Source organism: Leucopleurus acutus, assembly GCF_964270905.1.
Source record: "Leucopleurus acutus genome assembly, chromosome: 3".
In the NCBI taxonomy this organism is placed as follows: domain Eukaryota; kingdom Metazoa; phylum Chordata; class Mammalia; order Artiodactyla; family Delphinidae; genus Leucopleurus; species Leucopleurus acutus.
This window is the reverse complement of record NC_139145.1, coordinates 115989432-116001852: the sequence shown is the minus strand read 5'-3', so window position 1 is coordinate 116001852 and position 12421 is coordinate 115989432. Positions and strand designations below refer to the sequence as shown.

Here is a 12421-nt window from a genome sequence, read left to right as displayed (position 1 = left end):
TAGACTAGGAAGATAGTGCTGGGTCTTTCAAAGCCTCTGAATGTTCATTGTAAACTTTGAACAGTGAGTGTAGGAAACAAAGGAAAGGAAGAATGGACTACTTAAAAATGAAGACTGGGCTTCCCTGGTGGCGCAGTGGTTGAGAGTCCGCCTGCCGATGCAGGGGACACGGGTTCGTGTTGGAAGCAAACGTCTTGAGTCCATTAGGTCAGAGCACCATTATCCTGGTGTAAATAACTGAAGTTTATTAAACTTTAATAACAATCTTGCAATAATCCTTTTATCAGCATCCTTGAAAATGCATCATTATTTAGTTTGTTCTGAATTAATTTCAGTGATATTGCTTTAGTTTCGATAATTGCCACTCCCTAAACAAACGCTAACAAAATTATCTATTTAGTTACTCTTAGCTGGGCTACATGTAATTTCCTGAATCATTCTTAATTTAATTGGTTGCCAAGAAATCATTCTGTCACAATTTTTAATAAAAGTATATATATATATATATATATAATGTCAAGTTATCTGATGTTTGTTAATGTGTGAATATTTTTAAACAAGGTGGGTAGAATATTTTACTGAGTATGAGAATTTTAATTCTTAATGAATATTTTATTTTTCCCCAAATGCAGCTTAATCACTAAGAGTGAAGACTTTCGAGATCAAGTATAGCTCTGTAACTCCTAGCTCTGTAACTCTAGGCACTTAGAAATATTTCTATGCCTTGATTTCCTCAACTGCAAAAAGGGAATAATAATAATAGTACCCAATTCAGGAATAACTCAGTTAAAACATGTTAAGTGGGTAGAATAGTATCTGATACATATTAAGTTCTCAACGATTTTGGCTGCTACTGTTACTGTTTACTGCTGACCTGGTTTACTGTTACTGTGTCCATAAAGTTGATCTGTCATTTATATTCTTAGACTTTGTCTGCAGTGTCAATCAGTTGTCTGATTGTGACATGGGAAGATCACCAGTCTCTTGTTATTACTGGTTTTTTGAACAAACTATCCAAACTGTCTTGATTCATTTATTTACTTATCATTTATTTGGAAACTTATTTCGTGCTAGAATACTCTTAATTTCCTTTGGTTCAGAGAAACCCTGCAGGTTTTTCAGAGTCGGAAGTTTGAGAATGATTCCCTTACCAGAACAAAGCCTTTACAGCTTATGAATCTCTGTAAATATGGCTGATGTTAGAGTTTAGTTCAGGGTTCTCATGGCCACGTTTTAGTGGATAATCTAGTTTTAGTTTCCTCATCTGGACTATCGTATCCAAAACTGATATCTTTCCATCCAGAGAATTATAAAATATCAGTTATCCCTCATAATCTGTCCATTACTAAGGTAACTTGTCATCTTAGCAATAAAGTAGCTATTTAGAATTTCGCTCAAAGTAGGCCTGCCACCACTGCTATGTTTCTCAGAAAAACAAAGTAATTCCTTCCCAAAGACCTACTTCAAAACCCCTGAAGAACGTATTGTAATTCTGTCTCTGGACCTTGGCTCGAGGACCTCTTTCATTTTGATATTAACTTGCCTTATACAGCTTCTGAATCTGAGATTAGGGCATCAGAGATAAGTCAACATCTTGATATTCCCTTTCCAGGAGCTAGATCATGCCGCAGACATGGTGAGCCGTGCAGCTTTAGATTCCAGGACTCCCGAAGACATGAAGCATAGCCAGTCTATGGTTGAAGATGCACAGCTGCCTCTTGAGCAGAAGAAGAGGAAAATCCAGAGGAATCTTCGGACATTGGAACAGACTGGACATGTGTCATCCAAAAATAAATACCAAGACATTCTCAATGAGATTGCCAAGGTTGCTGGAAAGAGTATTCTTTCTCCTTTGCTTAGCAGACGTGTTAATCATTGGTCACACACATGCTGGGACTCTGAGGTGACATGAGGAATTCATAGTTATATACATATGGTTCCTGTCCTCCTCAATATTACAGATTTTTTAAGGTTTCAGAGAAGTTGATGACTTCTCATAGAGAATAATCACAACTCCCCCAAGTCATTAGAAGAGTTGAAACACACCAGACGTAAATGCTTAGGAAATGTAATAGACAAGTTTCATCGATTGCTTTAAACAAATTGCTTTAAACAATACGTACTAGTTTTAAAAGTGACACTTTTAGGAGAGTTCTCTCTTGAGTTGTTAGTTGTCATATAACCCAGTTGCCCATGAGACCTGCCACTGAGATGGTACCTCTGTGTCCCTGAGAATTTTCCTCTAAGCAGTTTAGCCTGAATACAGTTCAGACTTAAAAGTTAGTTTCTGTTTTCTCCTCCCGTATTTTGACAGTTGAGAAACTTCCTGAGAAAAGGATATCAAATTAGTGCAAGGAAACATCACAGGAAAAGGCTAGATCTGTTTGCCAAAGATAAGGAAGTATATATTTTGGGTTAAAAAAATTTTTTTTCATTCTTTTTATCCAAACATGCAAATTAAAATGGGTGTGGAGGTTAAGGACAGTTACATGATCAGAAAAAAAATAAATTTTCTTAACTTCTGGGAGGGAAATGCACTCAGCTTCATTCTTCCTCCGAAAGTTATGGTCAGTCCTGGCAGTAGGCTTATTCCTCCCAGCCTGAGTGACTCAAGGGAAGTAACGTTTTTTTCTAAAGCTCTGGGGTGGAAAATATGTCTCTTAAGGAATGTGTAGTAGAGAAATTGATGCTTTTGTCTTGGAAAAAGCAAAAAGCTATCATGAAGGCATCCCCCAAAATATTCTACTTAATGAAGAATTTTTACTCAAGAAGGTTGTGTTTGTCTGTCTTTGGATTCCTAGAGGAATCTTTTTCAACTGTCCACAAAGGAAAAATAATATTAAACAGGCACCATTTTCTTAAATGAAACATTTTTTTAATTTACCAATTAGAATTACAAAAAAAAAGAATTGTGTGTATGTAAGTTTAAATATAACGTATCTCTCGTAAGCTGTAAGCAGCTTGGTCAACTTTATGTTCTAGGAACTCTATTTAAATCCAAGTAATAGTTATCCATGTTGAATTTTTTCAATCAGTCTTGAGACCCCAGTTGTTTTTGCAAATCTTGAGAAATATTTTTCAGATTAAAAAGTGTATTGTTTTTTTAATTTCTAAAATAGGGGATTCCCTGGCAGTCCAGTGGTTAGGACTCTGCACTTTCATTGCCAAGGGCCCAGGTTTGATCCCTGGTCGGGAAACTGAGATTCCCACAAGCCACATGGGGCAGCCAAAAAAAAAAAAGAAAATGAATGTAATGATGAAATGTAACCCTTTTCAGGGTAAAGTATTCTTCAAAGTAGAATGTTCAAAATATTCTGAAGAAATTTTCTCCTGCTAAAGTCTTCCTTGTGCCCTTTTAAAAACACTATTTCTCCTTATACAATTAATCTAAAATTGCTTCTCTGCTTTTTCATCAACCTTAGCATCTCTCTTAAAATGAAATACAGACACTCCCAGTTCTAAAGTAAAAAGGGAACATTTTGGTGTTGAGAGTTTAAAATGAGGTGACTAAAATAAACTACAACAGTCACAAATAGTGATTTAGTACTAGATATTCTTCTTGTCCCAAATGGGCAGTATCATAAAGCAAACTCCTGCTTAAATCTCATACCATGGCCTTTCCTTGTTATTTTAGGATATTCGAAATCAAAGAATCCATCGTCAGCTTCGAAAAGCTGAATTGGAGAAACTTCAACAGACCCTGAATGCACTTAACAAGAAGGCAGCATTTTATGAAGAGCAAATTAATTATTATGACACCTACATAAAGACTTGTTTAGACAACTTAAAAAGAAAGTAAGCTGAAATCATGTATTCTTTTGTAATGTCATGATATATATGGGGTATCCATTCTTTTACAATCCTGGGCTGTCGGGTTGGGTGTGCTAGCAAACTTTTGCTTTATTATATAACCAAAAACTAGAATCTCAATTTTATGATTTGCCACTGTGAGCTAAGAAGTCAGGAGTGAATTTAGAAACATGTTACTTCTCTACATTGGCATTAAAGTAGTTTACCCTGTTGTGTTTCAAACAAGTAGCTTTAAACACTTCGGGAAGCACTTTCATTATTCCTTCGGTTTTAGTCAAAGGTGTGTTTTAAACACTATTATTTAAAAAAAAAAAAAAAAAACTACCCTTGGGGATGTTAACAATAAACAGTTTTTATATACTTGAAAATGTTAGGTAACACCAGGTATTTGCTATTGCACAGCACAGCTCAATGATTTTAAATTACTTACTGGTTTTTAAAAATTACTTACACAAAAGACAAAATTTGTCAGTTCTCTATTACCCATTAGCATACATATCATAGATTTCTTTTCACAATATAGCTACTTTTTTTTTTTTTTTTTTTTCTTTTTGCGGCACGCGGGCCTCTCACCGTTGTGGCCTCTCCCGTTGTGGAGCACAGGCTCCGGACGCGCAGGCTCAACGGCCGTGGCTCACGGACCCAGCCGCTCCGCGGCATGTGGGATCTTCCCGGATCGGGGCACGAACCCGCATCCCCTGCATCGGCAGGCGGACTCTCAACCACTGCACCACCAGGGAAGCCCAATATAGCTACTTTTAATGAGTATTCTTTGCTCATAATTGCTCTTATCAATAGACTAAGGTCAATATTAATCAAATTTTAATTACCCATTTAAATACATAATTCAGTATTTTTATGTAACCCTTGTAGTCAAATTGACACTAGGAAATGGTGCTATATGGAAAAATCAATTACATTAATCATAGATTCGATGAAGGAATATAACCAAATTTAAATCTCATTTATCTGTGCCGCACTAGTTCTGAATTTTAATTCATTTGCTTGCAGCTTGTAAATTACTTTTATGCTAGTCCTGGGAGGAAAAAAGTTGGTAAAGCTAATATTTAGTAGAAATAAGCTTGTCAGGGGTTTTCTTTACGTATTTATTGCAACTACGACAAGGCATTTTACAACCTCTGCAGTCAGGTGAGCTAGATTGGGCTTCTCTCTTACATTGTGTGATCTTCAACCAGTCCAGTGATCTCTGAAGCCTCAATTTTCTCATCTCTAAGAGGGAATTAGGAGTACCAGCCTTACAAGTGTTGTTATGAGAGCTAAATGAAATGATACAGCAAAAAGGAATTTATTTCAGAACACTATGGCAAGGTTAATTTTGTAAATGTGAGGCAGTATTTAGAAAGCACTTGGAACAGGGATGGCCACGTACTATTGGTTAAATAAATTAAAGCACTCCTAGTGATACCTTTCTTTAAGAGTGTGTACGCAGTTTATGTTATGACACCTAAGCTGCTTGTGAAATGACTTAATCGAGCCACATGGTTCAATATGCCTGAGACAGCGAAGTACAAGTTTTATGAAACATATTAGTCTGTCATTCAAACTTGAGTCGCATCGAAAATAGCTTTTCCTTAAACTGTTCAGTAGTGAGATTGCACTGCACCAGGAAGTTTGTCGCCTACTATCACACCATATAAAGTTGCCCAGGTTCCATATAGTGGGGGCCAGGTGTGGACAGTGGTGTGCCCTCTGTGCTGGGTATTGCGCTGCCAGGAACGTCTGAGTTTGCCATCTTCACAACGAATGGTCGGTTCTTATTTTGTCAGAAATACTCGGAGATCAATTAAACTTGATGGAAAAGGAGAACCCAAAGGGACAAAGCGAGCGAAGCCGGTGAGGTACACCGCAGCAAAGCTGCATGAGAAGGGTGTCCTCCTGGGCGTAGACGATCTTCAGATAAACCAGTGAGTGGCACCGAAAATCTGCACAAAGCACACCCGCCCTCTCATCCCTCCCGTCAAATCTGACTCCCGCTTCAGTTTCCTGTGGCCTTTGAAGGAGGCTTCACTTGGTCTGTCAGGGCTTCCCCTTGCTTACAGATGACAGGAGAAAACACGTGTATTGTAATCTCTAGTCTTCCCATAAGGCCTGGAGCGTCTGATGCTGCTGGTCAGACTAAGTGCTGATTGAATGATTGTGCTTCCCGTGGCTTAGCCAGTGTGTTGGGATTTGCCAGCCTCGCCTCTCCCTCCAAAAGAACTGAGTCATAGCAGCGAGAAAAGAAAAGCTGCCTTTTGGTCTAGCTCAGTGAGCATTGTTTACAATTGCAAAACGGTACCTCTCTGATTTGAAAGCTGTGTGCTGATGCCTGGGTCAGAGCCACTCCAGCAGTGTGCTACTACTGTGTGTATGTGAGGTGGAGGAGAAACCCTCCTCCGAGCCCCACACCAGGCACTAATGGGTTTGCCATTTTAAAAGGACCATAAGTCCTGTGCTCCATCACTTCCTTTTCCATTGGAGGACGCCAGACTTACTGTGTGTACTCCTCTGTAACTCCGGCTTCCTCCAAGGCCTGGCTTCTCTTGCATTTATCCCATCCAACCTTCTCTTGACGGAGACCAACTCAGAGAAAATGCTTCTTCCCCTTTGAAGTTGCTGTAAAACTAATCATCTAAAATGCTCAACTGTGCTGTCAGCAGTAAAACTCAACATTTATAGTTCTGTGAATCTCATATAATTTCAACTGTATATTATGCTCTTTAAGAGCAATGACAATATTTTGCATTTCTCTTGTAACAAAGCACCTACTTCAGTGCTCCGTGGGCTGCAGATCTCAACACGAGCCATATTTCCAGTGAGCCAAACTGGACTGATGGTGGGAGATTTGGGGTAACTTCCTTAGAATTTTCCCAGCAGGCTGTTCACTAGGAAGGGTAACTTAGGGTCCATTAATTTGTTTCAGCTTTAAGCGTATATTTGCAGTTCCACATGTGTGAATGGTCCTTTCTTCACTAGGTTTAAAAATGTTACATTTGATATCTCATCTACTGAAGATGTGGGCATCTTTGATGTCAGATCAAAATTCCTGGGTGTTGAGATGGAAAAGGTGCAGCTCAATATTCAGGTAAGCTGGGATTCCTGCAGATTGGGGTGAGTTTTATAGTGGGGGTCCTTCTTGGCTTGCCTGGCTGGCATTCTTTTTTTTTTTTTTTTTAATTTATTATTTTTTTTGGCTGCATTGGGTCTTCGTTGCTGCGCGCGGGCTTTCTCTAGTTGCGGTGAGCGGGGGCTACTCTTCGTTGCGGTGCACGCGCTTCTCATTGCGGTGGCTTTTCTTGCTGAAGAGCATGGGCTCTAGGTGTGCAGGCTTCAGTAGTTGTGGCACGTGGGCTCAGTAGTTGTGGCACGTGGGCTCAGTAGTTGTGGCTCGCGGGCTCTAGAGCGCAGGCTCAGTAGTTGTGGCGCACGAGGTTAGTTGCTCCGCGGCATTTGGCATCTTCCCGGACCAGGGCTCGAACCCATGTCCCCTGCATTGGCAGGCGGATTCTTAACCACTGTGCCACCAGGGAAGCCCCTGGCTTGCATTCTTCATGACAACAATGAAATTTAACAGGAGACCAATGCCAGCCTTATTTGCCAGTATTACTTTGTGTTGATGATTTTTTTAAAGCTATGATTTTCCAAATTATTGGAACTTAAACTGCTTTTAAATGGTAAACCATAGCAGTGAGTCTTTCTAAGCTATGTTTTCATTTTGAAGCTTAGAGAAAAGAATAACATATGTAAAAGTATTCAGAGCTATTAAGTAAAGGTAGGAAAGTTTCCTTTTCTTAGGAAATTGCATTTCTTCCTAAGATAGCATATACCCAGGATTGGAACTTTCTGGATCTCATTTCTCCTTCTTCCCTTTCTCCTTCCTAGAATTATTTTTGCATCAGTTTCTTAAATTTCTTTGTTAAGTATTTGGGATCACAAGAAAGAAAGACATTGTGCAAAACCGATATCTGTAAATAGAAAAATGGTGTTTGCAGTCAGAATTACTGCTATTTTCTCATAAGAACCACATTTAAGCCAAATATACTTGAGCAGAAACAGAAAACAGTTTATGTGCCACCAAAAAAAAAGGAGGGAGGGTGCAAGTAAATGTTTATCTCCTCCCAACTTAGTTCTTGCACAGAATCAGTTTAGAGCTGTGATTGAGTTTTCTTTTTTGATATGATTGAGTTTTTAAATGGAAATAGCACCTATTTACCTGGGCCCCCAACTACTTGTAAAACTGTTCCCAGGTATTCTGCGTGTATCTACATGGAACATCACGATAAGCCACTGGGAATGGTGTAAGTTCCAGCCTCACTGCCTCCCTAGCCTGTGGCTGAGATCCGTGGAGTTACACCTCCACCCCTAACCCATGGGACAAAATACACAGGGCCCTTCTTTTCTGTCTAGCATTCCTTATAAGGCTAAAAAAAAAAAATGAGAGCTAAATGGGTTTTATAAAGACACTGAGATAATGGAGTAAATTAGAGTTAAGAGAGAAAATTGAAGATATTATGTAATTATGAAAAGTATACTTAACGGTATTATTTTCTTGTTTATTTTAAATGTCACTAAATGTATCCATCTAAAAATTTAACTGAAAGTCTTGAGTTACTCTGTGGAATACTTAGATAAATATGGGAAGAGAAAAGAGTGTGCTTGTGGTGATATGCCTTGGTTAGTGATTCTTCTGTAGCAAAAACGTATCATGTGATTGCCAAGAAGGAAATGATCCAAGCCCAATAAACATCAACTCAACAACAGATGAATCACAAGTGACCAGGAGACACCTGTTTAGAGAGGTCTCAGGAATTCCAAGGACTTCCTTTTAACACTATGCAAACACCAAGCTTCACTTGCTCCTTTGTTAAAAGTTTCATAGTAGGATTAGCTGTTCACACCATTCATTTAGACACAATTGTAAACTGTTACTCCTTAGCTGTATGCAGGTGGCTATTATGCTCCAGATTTTTTTCAGTCATTGACATGTCATCAGGACCAGCTACATAATTTGCAGGGCTCAGTGCAAGATGAAAATGCAGAGCCCCTTACTCGAAATTGGTGAGAATTTCAAGATGATGACAGCAGAGCATTAAACTAAGTGCAGGGCCCTTCTTCTAATCATGGGACCATGCACAGGTCGAATGCCCACAGAGCCAGCCCTGCATATAATAGCTGTCAGACATAAAGTCAGACTTATCTTTTCACACAATTTATGGCTTTCAGACAATTCTAATATGAAGCAAATTACCAAAGAGAAATGTGACGGCCCGGTCTTCAGTGGGAGTCAAGGACTTTGTTTCTAAGAGGACAAAAAGGGAGATTTCTTCTAACATTATGCTTCTAGGTTTTCTACAGGCCACTCTTTCCTCAGTTCCTAAAGATGATATCCTAATTATATCCTGTAGCCATATACATAACAGGAAGGTGTGAGAAGATGTTCTGCTTATATAAACAATGGCCAGTGTTTATGGAGGGCTGCAGTCTTGGTATTCTTCCTTTCCCAGATGAAGAACTGGGATTCAGAGAGCACGTTATGGAAGGGCCGCTGGAATCCAAACTCTTCATCTCTCTACACTGCTGCCTCTCTCACAGGATTCCAGTTGTTCCTGACCAGACGAGAGTGGCTTACAAAGTGTTTGCAGACTTCTTGATCTCATATGCCCAATAACACGCCTGTGGGGTTGGCAGTGTCAGCCCCAATTTACACACAAGGAAACAGAACCTCAGAGAAGTTATATGATGTTGCAAGGTTGTAAGATAGCAAATAGTGGAGATAAGACTAAAATCTGGTCTTTCAACCGCAAGTACAATCAGAGTTCCTCTGTTCCCCATGGGGGGCCCAGCTAATTCCCCTCCATACATGATTCCTTCTCAGTTTAACCATATTGGTTTCGTTCTTTTCCAAGATTCTTTGACAGATGTCGCCTTTCCCAAAGGAAAAGTGAATCTCCACTACGCTTTAATAGGCAAAACCATTCTTGATGAAAGGACTTCACTTCCCTATGGAATTTCCATCCCAGAAGCATATCTAAATAATGGAGGGGTTTAGTTGAGTGCAGTTGGAGATAATTGAGAAAGTGGAGCAGGAAGCCGGCAAGAGCCCAAGTTCTCTCAAAGAAGACTCCACCTTCTGCAGGTGGCCTTGCTTGTTATGGACACAAGGCATTATCATTGAGAAGCAAGAAATTTCCAGCGCTAGAAGCAGGACAATGAGACCCGGGTATGAGTCTAGGGCAGTTCAGGAATGACATCTTCTATCTGGCAAAGCCCCCCTGTCCTGTGTTGTTGTAAAATGTTACTGCTTAGTCTCATGCATTTGGCTGGTGTGAGCCAGTTATTAATTTATAAACGAAGGAAATTTTATTAATTTTTCTTTGTTTATACAGCAGCAATGAAACAGAATGATAAACTTACTTGAGAATGAGGAACAGAATACAGGAACAGAAGTAGTCTAGATCGGAACGAATTGCTTTGTACAGTGGTCTCCAAATTTCACTCTCACAGTTTTCCTCAGTAAATAGAGCATTTCTCCGTATTTCTCTATATTTATTTATTTATAAAGTATACATGCTCTTGGCACTTTACTCAAAATCTACTTTATAAAATACATAGAAAATGTACATGCTTAAGAAATGAGGAAAAAATAAAAATAGGAGTTTTAATATTCTTTTTCCTCCTCAATGAACTGTCTCACTCCACCTTAGAAAACCCTGGCTCTTCTAAAGGATATACCTCATCTTGCTGTAACATTTGTGTCTTGAGTTTTTCAATTATAATTAAACTTTTAATTCTATGTCTAATATTAACGGTAATGGTTTTCTCTCGTAAAGTCCTTATCAATTCTAAAAATCTGTTTTCTTTCATCGAGGTGAGTGATTCTCAAACTATGGCACCCAGACCAACAATATCATCATCCCTTGGGAACTTGTTAAAATGCAAGTTCTTGGGACCCACCCCAGAGATCCAGAATCAGAGATTCCTGGGGGTAGGACCCAGCAATCTGTTTTAACTGGCCTGTGTTTTTAAACCAGGTGATTCTAATGCACACTGAAGTGTAAGAATCCCCACCGAGGTCCTTAGGTCAACCGAATCTTATTGCTGTCAACAGTCTTCTAGAATGTGTTTTAAATGCGGGAATGTCAAATTGGAGGTGTGATTGATGTTCCTTACAATTTCAGGATTTACTTCAGATGCAGTATGAAGGAGTAGCTGTGATGAAAATGTTTGATAAGGTTAAAGTGAATGTAAACCTTCTCATATACCTGCTGAACAAGAAATTCTATGGGAAGTGAAGTGCCTGAAGAAATCTCATGGATTCTGTATCACCTGGATTAGGAAATGAATCTGTTTAGTATTTTTGTTTTTAAACATGATTGAAATTACTGCTTATAAACGTGTGATTTTTTTTTTTTTAAAGACCAAAACCGTTCCGAAGAATGTACCCATGTGCCTTTTTGATAATCTGATACTGCAGTAGAATGATACACAAAATGAATTAACGTAAACACTGCCACGTTATACTGTGGTGCAGGTACTCTGATTTAAAACTTTGGATATTCTGTGATTTGTTTTAAAGTAGGGAGAAAATAACTTTAGCTGATTAGGGACAAATGTGTAAACCTATTTTCCTATAAAAAAATTTTTAAATGTCCCATTTGAATACTGTAAGTCTTCATAGATTTTTTTTTTGATCTGTGGAGAAATGGAACCTGAATTATTTGTAATGAATTATTTAGAGAGATACTTGGTTCTAAGCCCCACCTTCTGGGAGTTATCGATTTTAAAGAAAACTTTTGTGCAATTCAAAGTGAAGTTTTTATAAGTAATTGAAAGTGACAGTACAATAACACTTTCTGTATAAAAGTATATATTTTATGTGATTTATTCCTACGTAATGAAGTGCACTACTGCCTCATGGTAGAGACTCTTGGACCCAGAGCCTCTCATGACTAAGGAACAAGGTGGATAGAGATCGTAGGCCTCACCCCACCTCCACCCCTCACAATTTATTTGAATATTTCAATTGTGCCTCTCAATTTTTTGTAATGCAATAAAATCAGTATCTGGATGGTTTTTAAATGTATTCTTTGAAAATTGTTTTATGTAAAATAAATGTTACTGAATTACATTAATTTGACTTCTGTCTGAATAAATCCAAATCATTTAGTGGGTAGGAGAAGGTTCTTGGTGGGACTTTGGGGGAAAAGAAGTACAGTTGACCCTTGAACAACATGGGTTTGATCTGTATGGGTCTACTTACACATGAATTTTTTTCAATAAAGAACTGTAAAAAAACCATGAATTTCTTTTCCACATCTTTTTAGTTTTGATATCTGGTGTTAATAATATGTATAACATCTACAGTGTTTTATATCATATAAGACAATATTAATGTAGTTACTGGCAGATTTGTTTTATAAACAGATGACATAAATTTACAGTATTGATAAATACAGTGCAGTACTGTAAATGTATTCTTATGATTTTCTTAATAACCTTTTCTTTTCTCTAGCTTACTTTATTGTAAGAATACAGTACGTAGTACATATAACATACAAAATATATGTTAAGAGTTTGTTATTGGTTAAGACTTTAGGTCAACAGTAGGCTA

General features: G+C 38.3%; 1 protein-coding gene across 2 annotated transcripts in view; it reads left to right on the top strand.

The window, feature by feature from the left end:
* Window positions 1–12064, top strand: part of IQGAP2 (IQ motif containing GTPase activating protein 2) — a 293537-nt gene extending 281473 nt beyond the window's left edge. The window contains exons 32-36 of one of the 2 annotated variants that reach the window (XM_082837226.1): window positions 1613–1825; window positions 3635–3795; window positions 5598–5735; window positions 6787–6895; window positions 10989–12064. In XM_082837226.1, the coding sequence (XP_082693352.1) occupies window positions 1613–1825; window positions 3635–3795; window positions 5598–5735; window positions 6787–6895; window positions 10989–11102 (735 nt within the window). In that variant the 3' untranslated portion in view covers window positions 11103–12064. The remainder of the gene's footprint in view (window positions 1–1612; window positions 1826–3634; window positions 3796–5597; window positions 5736–6786; window positions 6896–10988) is intronic. The other variant, XM_082837225.1, reaches the window with a different exon arrangement.
* The last annotated feature ends 357 nt before the right edge of the window (window positions 12065–12421 follow it).